Source organism: Ambystoma mexicanum, chromosome 2p, assembly GCF_040938575.1.
Source record: "Ambystoma mexicanum isolate Mex_15411 chromosome 2p, UKY_AmexF1_1, whole genome shotgun sequence".
Lineage (NCBI taxonomy): Eukaryota > Metazoa > Chordata > Amphibia > Caudata > Ambystomatidae > Ambystoma > Ambystoma mexicanum.
In genome coordinates, this window is record NC_090923.1 from 1,349,923,891 (window position 1) to 1,349,938,592 (window position 14,702).

Consider the following 14,702-nt stretch of genomic DNA (forward strand, 5'->3'; position numbering starts at 1 on the left):
ATTCCCACAGTACTCGGACAGAGAAGAGGGCTGCAGGGATACACAGTTGCAGAGTGCAACTCATTAAGGTTAAGGACCCACACCTGGGGATGGCTGAGAGGCATAAAAGGCCCCTTCAGGTGCAGGCTATTAGACCAAGGTGGAAGAAAGCGAGGCAGCCAAAGCATCAGCATCTGGAGAGCAGTCGTAGTCAGTGGTCGAAGTGGGCAGGAGCAGTGCTCCTCTACTTCTTTTAATTAAGTATTACCGTTCCCATACTTTTATTTTAAAATAAAAGTGTAGGAAGCAGTTGAAACGTGTACTTTCAGTGCACTGCACTGGACGTTCCTTTAACCAGCAGGCACATGTGTTTTGCGGTTTGTATTGTGCATGGGAGGGGGCGTGGCGATGAGGTTTTGTGGGGAGCGGTTCAGGCCAGCAGGGAACATAGTTCCACTACTTCTTTTCGTACACTGCGACCACTGGTCGTAGTAGTAGTAGCAGGTGGAGGAGTTTTGAATTATCCACAAAGTAGCAGAGGAAGAAATAGTGCGAGAGCCCGGATGCCAGGACCAGAGTGGCGAGAGAAGTTAATGCCGGTCCAGATAGGGCTGTATGGGCTCGAGATTTGAGCAGCATAGGTTGGACAGCAGAAAGCGCACCTTTTCAGAACTTTCCCCATTGTGAAGCAGCTGCAGGGCTTGCGAAGCGGAAATTACACCTGTTTGTGACTTTCCCCATAGTGAAGCGTTCAACAGTGGCAGGCAAGCACTGGATCGCTGGGGGAGTTGTGAGGGTTCTGAGATGCGGGAAGCCATGCAGGAGAGGTTGCCGAACTGTGCCGGAGAACTGAAGTAGACGAGTTGAAAGCAGCAAGGTACACGAGAGCATACGACAAACCCGGTGAGTTCACTGTTATATTGAGACCCCGGAGCGCTCCGTGTTTACCCGTTGCCTGAAACCAGACTCCCTTTTGAATACCGAAATGATATAAAACAAATGAATGAGAATGACACAAATCGAGCTGATGTAAACAAATGCAGTGCACATAAGAGACTCTAAAGATCCCACCTCAAGGAGGTAATTGTTATATAGTGGGTGATAATAATAGCCAACCACACGAAGAGGCAACATTTCTAGAAGAGAACCCAAACCACTCTTGCCAAAGCCAAAAGGGAAACACACCAAGGTTAACTGATAAATAACCAGGGTTGCCCAAGTCAAAACAAGATAACTGAACCTAGCAGAGTGTGTGAAGAATTTTGCCCAGATACAGAAAATTTCTTAAACCCACATTGCCAAAACAGTGTGAAGCAGAGAAAGAGACATTATGTATCAGAAGCTGGTTAAAAAAGGTGCAACATCCTTCTATAAGGCCCTTTACACTAAACAAGAGGGTGAATCACTGGATGAAATTCGAAAATATCTTGAAGACTACCCCCTACCCAAGCTCACAGACCTAGAGAGGGAGACACTAGACAAGCAGATAACAGAGGAGGAGGTGGAAGAGGCCATCAAAAAGCTTAAAATAGGCAAGACCCCGGGAGAAGATGGGTACACAGCGGATTTCTATAAACAATTTCAGTCCAAACTAACCCAACCACTGACCAAATTATTTAACCAAATCAAAACCTTAGAAACCATTCCACCGACATTCCTGCAGGCCATAATCACAGTTATCCCTAAGCCAGGCAGAGACACAGCGGAGTGTAGCTCATACAGGCCCATCTTGCTTCCGAACACAGATGCCAAGATCTTCACCAGGATCCTGGCGACACGTCTAGAAAGGTGTCTCCCCCAACTGATCCATCCCGATCAGGTAGGCTTTGTAGTAAATAGACAAGGAGCAGACAGCATGCGCAAAACCCTGCACATACTGAGCTCAAATGGAGTGAAATCCGACGGTGCTCTTCTCTTGTCTCTAGACGCGGAGAAGGCGTTTGACAGGGTGAGCTAGGCCTTCATGGAGGGGGTTCTGTCGTCCTTGGGGATGGGACCCAGGTGGTGGGGATGGAAGACGGCCCTTTACTCCCATCATTCCGCCAAAGTGGTGGTCAATGGAGGAGAGTCAGAGTCCTTTCCTTTAGAGAGAGGCACAAGACAGGGATGGCCACTGTCTTCCCTCATATACGCCCTGGTTATGGAACCCTGGGCCATAGCAATCAAGACTAATGATCAGATCGAGGGTGTTAAAATAGGGGGAACTGACTACAAAATAACCCCGTTTGCCGACAATGTCCTCCTGTACCTCTCTAAACCATCCCAATCAGTCCCAGAGGTGTTGAATAGTCTGGAGAGATATGGTTCCCTGGCAGGCTATAAGGTCAACATAGATAAATCAGTGGCTTTCCCGGCAGGCCAGCTCAACGAGACCGAGGGACAATACATCGATAAACTCCCGTTTTGTAAACAAACAGAGGGACTCTCTCACCTGGGGATCCAAATTCCATCACACCTAGAAGATCTGTTTAAGGTAAACTACCTGCCCCTATGGGAGGTCAATCAAACACGACCTGGGACACTGGTCAAGATCCGGCCTCTCATGGATGGCTCGCCTCAACTCCATCAAACTGGTAATCCTCCCCAAATTCTTATATCTGTTTCAAATGCTGCCAGCCCAGATACCGAACTCATTTCTCGCAGAGATCAAGCGGGCCCTTCTCCGCTATCTATGGGCCGGTAAATCCCACAGGATTGCTTATGACACTCTCACTAGACCCAAGGATGAGGGTGGAGTTAATTTCCCAGATCTAAACACTTATTATAAGGCATCACAATTGCGCGTCGTTGTTGATCATCTGACGACTTGCCCAAAGAAACAATGGGTAACACTGGATATCACACTCTTCTCGCCGGTCACATTGGACGAGTGGCTATGGGTCCCCAAGACATCTATTCCGAGAAGGATTCTAAAACATCCAGTGTTGGGAGTGCTGTGGTCTACTTGGAAGGAAGGGGGTTACCTAAGATGGCTCACGACGTGGCCCTCACCTTTGAGCTGCATCTGGGCTCTGCCACTTTGGGAAGGGATCAACGAACCGCTAGCCTTCCAGCAATGGTACGAGGTGGGTCTTTTTAGGGCCGGACAGCTTTGGGTGGATGGAGTGTTTATATCTCTAGGTGACCCGAAGGATGCCCTGGGCCTCCCTAACCTCTCCCCCTTTCGATACCTACAGCTTAAGGGGGCCCTTACCGAGAGCAGATGGGGTGACACACTCAGGCGGGACCTAACCGATTTTGAGAAATTCCTCATAACACAGAAAGGTACCAAGGGGGTGATATCACGGCTTTATAGCTTTTTGTTGTTCTCTACCCCATGGGACCCCCCATCTTCCCAAGTACAATGGGGGAAGTACTTAGGCACCCCCATAACGGAAAAAAGATGGACCAAGATTTGTAGGCAGGCACACCGTTCCACAACTGCACCCCAATACCGCCACCAGGCCCTGAAGTTGATACACAGATGGCACTACCCCCCACAGAGGATAGCCAGAATGAGAAAAGGTTATGACCCCCACTGCTGGAAATGCCACGTTGAAAAGGGGGATTATGTCCATATGTGGTGGAAGGGCCAGGTGGCACAGACCTACTGGAGTGAGGTCCTGTCATGGATAAGAGGAGTGGACGGAATGGTGAGAACTCTGTCCCCCCTGGCTGGTGTTGTTCGGCATTGAGGTTGAGGGGGGCCCCAAGGTGAAACACGACCATATGTTGCAGGTCATGCTAGTCGCGGCTAGATGCTGCTGGGCCCAAAAATGGAAATCACCCTGACCTCCTGGGGAGGGGGAGTGGGTAGCGAAAACACAGGCAATCTATGATATGGAGTATCTTACCCACCTGATCGATGAATCCAAATCTAACATCGAGGCCCTATGGCTGCCATTTTTTGATAAATATGGGAAAATAGCCTGAGGCATAAGTAATCAGCTCAGACGGTCCTCTCGATGGGAACAATACTATCGGGGCGACCCCCTTGGAGTGGGAAGAGATCGATTGTTACAGGAAATGTGACTTTTATATGTTGGACCTTGTTTTTTGAGCACCGTCTTTCTTTCGGAAGCAATCCTATGCTCGCATTGCATCTTCAGATGATGTGCTGGACCCTGTTGTTGTTATCGACCATTAAACCATGGCATGGGATAGGTGGGGGCGGGTGTGGGAGGTGGGGTGAAAAGTTGTGACCTCACTTTGATATATACCAATGTTTGCATTATTTTTTGAATTATGTCATAATTGTAAAACTCCAATAAAACCAAATTTTCACTAAAAAAAAAAGGTGCAACAAGAACGGCGGAAGGGCTGCCCTTCTCATGGTAGAGGTTCAGGAGGAAGGAAGCTTTACCTTTCTTGCATGTGGCAAACATGTATGTGTACTAAATTTCACCTGTGTGATTCTTGTGCACCCTGAAGAATAGCTCAAACTTAATTGTGTAAAGCATAATTCATTGTTAAAATATCTGAAGTTCACCCTTACCACAGAAATACTTAGAAGTAGTAGCTTGGCCTAGCAAGAGAATACACCAGGCCATAGGACTTTGTAAGAATTGGTTCTGTCCAGGCAGTAGAGTATACCTGAACAGAGAACTGCAGTCGTTTGTCTTGGATGGCATGGGCGTATACCAGGCCAAGAACATTTGTAACCACTGGTTCTGTTCTGGCAGGAATAAACCAGAGCAGAGTGTTGTAGAATTGGTAAACCTGGGAAGAGATTAACCTTCATGTACAGGTGGAAGTACATGAAGTACTCTGGTGGGGTAAAGCTTATGACAAAGTAATTGGAGAATCACTGAAGTATTTTGATGAAGTAGTACTGAAGCTAAAGTGGTGCCAAAATATCCTGACAAAGACATTCGTTTTGAAGTTAATTAAGTTCTGAAATATTCATTGTTGATGACAAGAAGCGTTCTCAAGATCTTGGCTGCAAGTGGAAAGAGGAACGCTTTGTGAAACAATTGTGAATCATCCATCGAATCCAAAATTGAACTTTTGCGTTGTCAAGTTGTATTAGAAAGCGAACTGAAGTGGAACTTTTTGTTATGACACAGGATTTACGTATCCTTTTTGAACATTTAAAGAAAAGCTTGCTTGAATCTGTAGAAGGGGAGTTCGCTCAGGTTATCAGAAGAAGCAGCTGTTGTGGTGTGACTTATACTGTTATATTTGTTGTTGTTAAACTGCCATACATTTCTATATTAATGTATTGTGTATATACGTGTGAAGGACCCAGATCTTTTTGCTAGAGTGTTTTGCTTTAGTTTATTTTAGGCAGGGAAACCCTTGTGAGGGTAGGTATAGTGGAGCCTTTATCCAACCTTTTGAGTTAATAGAATGGCATCCTTCGAAAAACCTTCACAAAGTTGTCCACCTCACATTTCTGACCCCTCACACTACCTAGGAGTCAATCAACTCCTAGTGATGTAGTAGGTCATGTGTGTAGGGGAGTGTGTTTTGGATAACGTGTGGACAATAGGGTAATGGATTATAGGGGATAATCCCAATTTAGACAATCCCACAATGCTTCCAGTTTGACAAACCCAAAGTAGCACACTGTAATAAAAAACAAATCAGCCTCAAATATCATGGAGAGCAAGCAGTCATTGGAGAAACCTGCTTGAAAATGTTTCTGAATAGAACCTAATGCCAAGCAGTTTGATGAGGTATGGGACACATCGCTCTGGCATTCAACTACCCACATAAGGTGACAATAGTGTCGTGCTGGGAGGTGTAAAGAGGGCCCCTGCCTTTTTCTGAAGGCAGAGGACAGTTACATGAAGTGGACTTCCTCCCCCTGAAGAGAAATCGAATAGACAAAAAAAGGGCCCTTCAGTTAAAGCCAGTTACATACAGTGTAATCATAAGGTACTCTCTGCCCTCTCACTCTCTGTGTTTAGAGAGAGTTGCAGGCTCTTCCAATTGGAAGAGCCTGCAACTCTCTCTAAACACACCTTTAACTTTAATGTAGGAGACAGTGCTTTTCCTTTTAAGGGAAAACATTTCCACTCACTAGAAAAAGCCAAGATTTGTTGCAACATTGCTAAAACCTCATCCAGAACATCAGCAAAGTAATTTAAAAACTGCAATGCAATGTTAGATATTCTGCAGGTTTCCAACATGGGATTTTACCACAGGTAAAACTAAGTTACAGATGCATTATATCTTGGCAGAAAGATTCTCTTCTCGGAATGCAATGTTCCAATTTTCCAAAACACACAGGGCCTCATTAGGACCCTGGCGGTACGGGGTTAACGGCGCCGTAAAAGGTGCCGGCGCCATTTACCCCGTACCGCCTCATTACGAGGTCCCCTCGCGGGACCCAGGAAGTAACGCCTGGTCAAACCAGGCATGCCTACCGGGTCCCGCGAGGGGAAGAGGGAGAAAACAACGGGCCAACTCGTAATGGCCCGTTGTTTGCTCCCTCACCCATTCCCATTCAGCCCTATGGGGGCTGAAATGGGAATGGGGAAGGACCGGGTCCGGGTCCTTGGAGGGAGGAATTACTGGGTCTTCCGAACTCGGAATGGCCCGGTAATTCCTCATTCTGTGGACCCGGACGCAATTTCGGCGGCAGCCATGCCACCAATAGCGGCATGGCTACCGCCAAGGTCGTAATGAGGGCCACAGACTATTCAGTGAACTGAGTAGCGTAAAAAGTGTACAGTGGAGAAGCAGATTTCAGCATCGAACAAGCAGCACACGGTAGGGTCACAGGGGGAATACTGGCTTCCAAGATGGTGGACAGCCTGGTTATAGGCTTGGCCTCGCCCTTTAAGCCCAAAGCAATGCTAAGTGCACTTGGGGACAACAACCAATCCCAGCCCTCAGCTAATTACAAACCAAAGGTGCTGACCCTCAATGAAATACCCATCAAGGGGAAGGAGGGAATAAAGTAGAAAAGTAGCCAGTTCCTGATGCTTGGTGTGGGAGTTGAAGGAGCTACACAGCAGTTTGGAGGAGGAAACTGGAGCTAAGGAGGAGGAGTTGGCATTTGGTGGCAGTTGGTGAGCAGAGAAGATTGGAGGAAGGGTAGGCTGGTGTGACAGAGAAAGTTGGAGAGTCTTGAGATCAGAGGTGAGACTGGCTAGTGAAAGCTTAAAGTGAGTGCGGTTTTGTTAGACAGAGGTGGTAATATTATATAAATGCAAGGTTTCAGAGATTGAGGTGATATTCTGAGGAAGAAGCAGATAATATTGGAGAAGTGAAAAGATTTAGAGAGTGATGGTGGTTTTTAGAAGAAGGAGGTGCTAATATCAGAGAAGTGTAAAGGTTGCAGTGCAGAGGTGGCATTAAGAGGTGAAAAGTTCAGAGATGGAGTATACTGCTGCTGCCGAGGAAGAAGAGGTGGTAACATCAGGTGGGGAGGGTGATCCTGAAGAGGAGGTGAAATGTTTAGTGGCACAGTGCACTATTGAGGAAGATGAAGAGGAGCTTTCGAATGTAGTAGGAGGAAGGAAACAACACAGAGAGCTGAGAGTAGTAGTAAGGTGGCAAAGTAGTAACACAGACTACAAATCCTGTTAAGGAGGAGGTGGTAGTAACAACAGGTGGAAAAAGAGGTATTAAGAAAGTGGTGGCTGTAACAAGAAGTGGTTAAGAGTAGGGGTGTCACGGTATTAGTTTTATGACGGTACGATAACCTTCTTGCCAAATGACGGTATATCATGGTTATCGCGGTATAGCAGGTGGAGTTAACTGATCTTAACAAATATTTTCTAAAAGGTCATAAATTGACAGATGTATCATCACAAACAAAACCAGGCACCCAGGGCCAGAATTGGGCTATTCAACATACTTTCCACTGAAATGCCTTGCTTCCACCAAACACAAACACACTTGTGGAGAGGGAGGGGGTGGAGGCCTGCTGCAACTGGCAAAGCAAACTGAATAGCTTTTCTTAAGTGGTCATTTAGGCTTTTTGCTTCCCCACTGGCTACTGGTGAAGATGAACATGTTGCCATCTTGATAACCTGCATGCCACAGATCAATGGAGGCTGATGGTAGTATACACTTGTACACGTACGTACACACACACGTACATGCGGGCCAAAAGGTGTTCAGTAATCACTGACATGTTAGCCTTTGGTATGGCAGCAGGGAATACCCACAGAGATGAGTGAATTTCGCAGTGTGACTTATTATATGTAAATTCATTGATAGAACCAGGGAAATCCCCCATTGCCATATGTTTAGAGAACATTATCCATTATAAATATATAAACCCCAAAGCCGCCACCCCAAAGTAAACCCTTTTCCTTCTTGGCACTGTATCTATTCTTCCTATTGCTAACATATTGATTTTGTGTAAGGCACGTGTGGTTTATGGAATGGCATTAAAAACTGCTCCAACTGAAACTACTTGGCAGACGGCACATCCAACAGTGCAAAACCAAGACTGCGCAGCAATTGCTTACTGCAGCCTTTCCAAATCAGATTGAAAAGCACACTTAACGGTATGAGCGGTATAACGGTATAAACAATGTGACGGTTATTATTGTTCAATTAAGTGGTTCACGGTATCTTTAACGGTATACCGTTCTACCGTTACATCCCTAGTTAAGAGGGTATTTGGGAGACAGAGGTAGTAACAACTGGAGGTAGAGGTCATGCTAAGGCACACGTAACATCAGAATGGGAAGGAAATATTGAGGAGGAAAAGAGTACAGAGATAACAGATGGAAGATTGTAGGAGGTATTAGTTAGCCAGTGTAGGAAGGTCAGTCCCACGATGGTCGGAGGAGGAAAGAGCAGGACAGGGAGATTATGGATGGAGAAGAGGGGTTAAGGGCCAGACCCCAGACAACCTATTTGAACAAGGGAACAAGGGATGCCTCTCTCAATGTCTCTCCAAGCAAACTGCTTAGAGATGTCATGCTGCTTGGAAGCACTGTTAGCAAGCCTTAGTGCTCGAAGTCTGAGATTACAGGAAACTCACAACTAGATTCTAAAATGGAGATGCTTTTGGGATCCCTTAAACCCGCAATGCCAGAGGAGTATTCGCCCAGGAACTGAAAGTCCCTGGACAACAGAAGGCCAATCTGGACATAGTGCTTAGTTAGTTGAAAACCCCATGCTTAGCAAGTGCAAGAACCTTATAACGTTTTCAGTTAAATAAATCTGTTGAAACGTACCTTCTCTCTTTGTCCCAGTCAGGGGGTGCGTGAGAGGGCCTAAAAAGTATGCATTGCACTATTCTCCAAATGTATGCTATACAACAAATTCTGTTGCATAGCATACAAGGAGCTGCACTTCTAGGAACACTGTGCAGTTCATAATATACAGACAGCCCGCAATGTTCACTTACCTTCTTTATCAGGTTGCTAGCCCACGTGTTGACTTTGGTGACCAGTTCATCCTCTCTGTTGTCAATTTTCAGCAGGTGGATGTCATGTGATGCCCCCACTGCATTGATGACAGTGTCTTTGTCTACAAGTAACTTTGGAAAAACAATGAAAATACTGTGATGAATGCATTTAGAAACATATCAGGTTAGTGAGGAAGTCATTGACAGAAAATAGTAAAAGAATTGAGAGCTAGGTCTACATCAGTTTTTCTATTTGCTTATGATCAAAGCACCTGGAATTATCATTCAATTCAACTATATTTCAGAGATAAAATCCATAAAAGTTATACAATTTACACAAAATAATTGATACAATACAAGAGCACATATACATTAAGCAGACATTCTACATCAACCTTTAAGATTCCACCTAATACACACTGTAAAATGCAACATATCAAATTCATGAGAATCTCTCTCCTCCACCATTCACTATTCAAAAACGTGGGAACTGCAAAGGTTACATCAACTCTAGCACGTTTACATACATTTTCTGCATCAATCAACATCATCATGCCCCTATTGGTCATACATTGCTTAAAATTCATATTCCTGGTATCACTATATCGGGGGCAGATCAAAGGAAAGTTCCGTAGAGATTCCTTGATACCAGTGCAAAAGGGACAAGTTGAAATGTTTTTGCTGTCCCACTTCACTTTTATCACACAAACGTGTAAATTAACCAGCCGCATCTTCACAAACAGGGATCGTTTTATCAGATCTTCCAGGACAGATAAGTATCCTTCCATAACAAAACCGTCCATGCAAAACAAATACTCATAGCCCATTGAGAGATGTAGGCACTTTGTTACATACTCCCAGCCTCCCCGCAAACAAAGTCGGTATGTCCATCTATAATGATCTGTCTGGTTTCAGAAATAATGGAATCTGGCATATTCCACAGATCTTCTCACTTCATCCTATACAGGAATTGCTTGATATGTTGAAATCATCCACAAGAACTTTCCCTATTAAGTAGCAAAGCCTCTTTCAGTGCTCCCCGATATTTTGTGTAGAACTCGCTAACCCATATGGTAGAGATACACAAGTGCCTTTCCAATACAGCCACCCTATAGTTAGCCCAGACATTAACGAGACCCACTTCCTCCAGACCGGTTAGATCCATCCACGCTTAACGTCTCTCCTTACCCAAGGTCAGAGGAGGAGGGACCAGCTTCCCCACTGTGGCCGTTAACCACTGGAATGCCCTCCCTCCCAACCACAGGGCTGAGGCCCCCTACTAGACTAAAGGAAAAACCCTAAAAACATGTCTCTTTGCCTAAGTTGTCTGGTAATGGCTAGTGGTGCGTTACTACCAGTCCCCGCCAACCTTCCTATCAACTCCCCTCCTGGACTGTCTTACACTTATCTGTTTTTTTGTATCATCATCTATATGTAACTAATTTGATCCTTCTCCTTCTGTACTGGAGGACTGCCTACATGTAACTTGAATGATACCGCGCAATGATGCCCCCAGGCTTAGGCGCTTTACAAATGTAAAAAATTAAATATGCATATCCACAATAATACCGCGGTGAGGGCTATTTGGCCTGAAATGCATTGGAGACCCGGGTCCATGAGCAGGGGAATATTGGGGGTCCATGTCGGTATCCTTAATAGCCTCTTAAAAAAGTAATTCTCTGTAACTGATAAAACACTTACTCTGAGCCCCATATTTACACACCATAAAGAGCCCCGGCCAGAATGTGTCCCCTATATATTTCCACCGACAGAGTGGTGCTTAGCACGATTGACAAATGCCACCATAGCATTGTATTTCCTCCCCAACCCAGCATTAGCCCTTGTCAAATGCTCTCGCCATGTTCCATCATTGGTAATCCTAATACTCAGATAATCAAAGTGTCCAACTTCTTCCATCTTTTCCTCCTGTAAGGAAGGCATGGCAACAAACGGAAGACAAACACAAGTGATCACAGTTTAAGGGTGTTTATTGAACTTCAATGGGTTGGTTGAACGCCATAAATAAAAAGGGCCTATACAAAAAACACTATTGCCAATCCTTACCTCTAATAATAAATGGTGTGACAAAATGTTGTATGCAAAAGAAAAGTGTTCAAGAAATAATATGTCAGGATAACTGAATACTTGTTTTCCCTTCCCCATGTTTTCAGCACAGGACAAGGTGGCACACTTGAGCTTCAAACACACTCTGGCTTCCCTTAGCAGGAGGATGCAGTTCAACATACAAATATCCGGGCCTTCTGCGACAAAGTCTCTTTTCCACTAAAGGTTTCTTGTTCAAAACAAACAACAAAGATCCTCTCTGGTTAAGATTTTAACTGTCACAAAGTCTTTGGGTGTACTGTTCACCCTGGGTCTCCCTCAGCCGGGCTCAGACCCCCTTTTCACAATTTCACACTAAGTCTCCCTTGATCTGGTTTGGACCCCCTTCTTACAATTTCACAATTGATCTCCCTTCTTTGGGCTTGGACCATGCATTCTCCATAAAGTCTTTGGGGATATTGTTGACCCCGGGTCTCCCTGTGCCGGGTTCGGACCCTCTCACCAATTTTTAGTCTTTCAATCTGTATATTTCACTGTGGGCCTCCCTCAGCCGGGATCGGGCCGGTTACCTCTTTACAATTCCATAGACTTTAACAGGCCTCCCTTAGCCAGGCTCGGACCTGTTGACACTCACTCTTTTCCACTGTTTTAACTAACAAATATCAAAGTCTTTCGACTGCGGGCAGGATTTTACTTGACCCTCGCATGACCACTTCGAATTCCTTTCACTTTCCTTTTATCACTCTTATTCTCAGGATATGGCACGCTTCAGATAGAGACCTTCGACTGGGCACCTGCAATGCGCCTGACCACTCTGTCCCTTCACACTCTTGCCATATTCCCAAAAGGCCACTCTTTCATATTTCTGGCTCCACCTTTGCCGCCTGCACACAGCTCGGCCTTGCATATACGTTTTCTTCAACTCACCGGCTGCATTTGCGGATTTCCTCTGGGAGCCAAGACCGATGCAGGGTGTCTGCTTCACCTCCCAGACTCATGCTCTAGTGTGGGGGGACGGTGTATATCTCGAACGCCAAATGCAGGATTCACAGGCTTCGTTTCTTATTTGAGAAGTTTAAACATTTTGGACGGCATGTCCCAGAATGCTCCTTGGTTGTTTTCGCTCCTCCTTCGCTAGCTCCCCAAAAACAGCATTTGCCTCGTTTTAGGAGCAGCAGGAGCCCAAGATGATGATGTTGTGAGGTCAGGGTCTTACCACCTGCCCCTCAAAGGCGTGGGTCTTCTTGTTTCACCCAGGGCAGGAACTCTGGAGTGAGTATCGCCAGGCAACCCTAGCTGTCCCTGGCCTGGCCTCCTGGGGTGATTGCTTCCTCTCCACACTGCAGTCTCCCTTGGGCATTCAGATTCAGTGTTTAGGTAGGTTTCCCTCCTCCAGGCCTTCCAGGTTCCTGCCAGATCAAATGGTCTCTCTTTGGCTTTTGTATTCTCCAGCATCCCCTGCTGGCTCAGAGTGTGTTCCTGTGCTTTGCTTTTTATATGGTAGGGAGGTTTTAACAGTTTCGGGTGTGGGCGGTTGAAAAGGGAGGCCTGACTGTGCCTGCCCTCGTTAATGGGACAAGATGGAGACTGCCCATAGGAATCCATGCCATGGTACATTGGTTCCTATGGGCAATCTTCATAGCTCTGTTCCTCTTCATATTCGTCCCAGTGGTTTTGAAAAAGGCAATGGGGGCGAAGTATGTTTGTTAGGGTGAAGAAGGCAGATGTCGGATCGGGATATATTTCTTCTCCTACGCCTCCCTTTAATGTTGATAATTGTTGGAATTGGGGAGGGGCAACGGGACAGGATTCATAACAACTTATAAAGGTGGAGGAATTGTCGAATAGGGGGGGGGGAATACCACATCTCACCATTGGATGTCTCATCCAGGGGTTTCTCACGCACTGGTCCACCCCCCAGGGTCTGGATCCAAGGGCAATGGCCATGCCTGGCCACCTGAGCAAGAGATCCCAGTGATTCAGACAGTGAGATACCCTCAGGTTTCTCACACCCCTCAATTGTCAATTCCACCCTTGTCCAATGGCTGCGGTTTCTACCAAATCTCATAAGTTTTGTTTTGCCATTATTGACCTTGTGGCCCCTGGCCCCTACAAAACTGAAGAAAGCAGCTTACCTGCACCTGGAATTATGTCATACACCAGTGGCAATGGGCCTCATTACGAGTTTGGAGGTAGCCAGGCCGTTTTTAGCCGCATGGCTACCCCCAAACTCGGGTCTGGGTCCTGCAAAAGGGGACTTACTGGGCCATTCTGACCTTGGAGGGTCCGGTAATTCCCTTTCGCGGGACCCAGACCCGGTACGTCCCCATTCCCAATTGAGCCCCCATAGGGCTCAATGGGAATGGGGAGGATGCTAACAACGGGCCCGTTAATGACGGGCCCGTTGTTAGCATCCTGTTCTGCTAGCGCGTCCCGTTCTGCACGTCTGGTCTGGCCAGGCGCACAGAGAGGGACCCGCTGCAGAACTTGTAATGTGGCGGCCCGGTATGAACGGTGCCGGTCCCTTACCGGCACCGTTCATTCCGTGGCCGCCACAGTTTTAATGAGGCCCAATTACTTTTGCAGTAGTATGGGAACTATGCACACTGTTTATAAGCTATGCTGTTTTTGTCTGATAGGCAGTATGTGCTGTCTTACGTATGTAATTTTTATGAAGCTAAGTCAGTGCTTTATCCATCACTTTACTTAGTAAGCATCGCTCAGTGCATCTCCCTCCACACACCCATGCTGCTGCAATACGTTTATCTTTTACTTTTCATTCATTAATTGGAATTGGTGCGTTGTTCATTTAGGACTATCAGAACATTTTCTCAGGAAGCAATGAACTAGGTTTTAGTTGGATATTAGAGTTGTGGAAGGGGACTCTGTTACAACTGTCTGGTTCTTCGTAAGTGTGGAAATAATCTGCGAGATCCCTTATATACCGCCTCTGTATAGCACTTCACCTAGCCTGAGGGCCTCCTTGGGCTCAAGAGGTCAGGGCATCCTTACACATGGCCTAGGCCGTATGACTTTGTCACTCAATAGATGATAAAACGATGTCTCCTCTGTGAAATTAACAGCATATGGATGTAACATCCTCGAGTGCTAACTGTTCATCTACTCAGCAGGAATTCCCTGGGATCTTAATGCAGTGGCACTAGGACAGACCAAATGTATGTCATGAAACTGACAAAGGTAACTTCAGAAGGAAGGGACTTGGATGAGTCTTCTGGTGATGTCGCCAAGGAGACTGTGGAAGATGGAGACAGAAGCTTGTGTGTCTGGTAAAGCGTAACGTGAAGGCCCCTGGAATCTGTGCCTAAGTCAGGAATTGTGATGTAGGAGAAATGGGACCTTT

At 46.0% G+C, this 14,702-nt stretch overlaps 1 protein-coding gene across 2 annotated transcripts in view; it reads right to left on the reverse strand.

Annotated features, from left to right (window-relative positions):
- The window catches only part of DRC3 (dynein regulatory complex subunit 3), a 742,340-nt gene that overhangs the window by 24,339 nt on the left and 703,299 nt on the right, over positions 1–14,702 (reverse strand). For both annotated transcript variants that reach the window (XM_069645719.1, XM_069645718.1), the window contains exon 12: positions 9,278–9,409. In XM_069645719.1, coding sequence (XP_069501820.1) covers positions 9,278–9,409 — 132 coding nt within the window. The remainder of the gene's footprint in view (positions 1–9,277; positions 9,410–14,702) is intronic.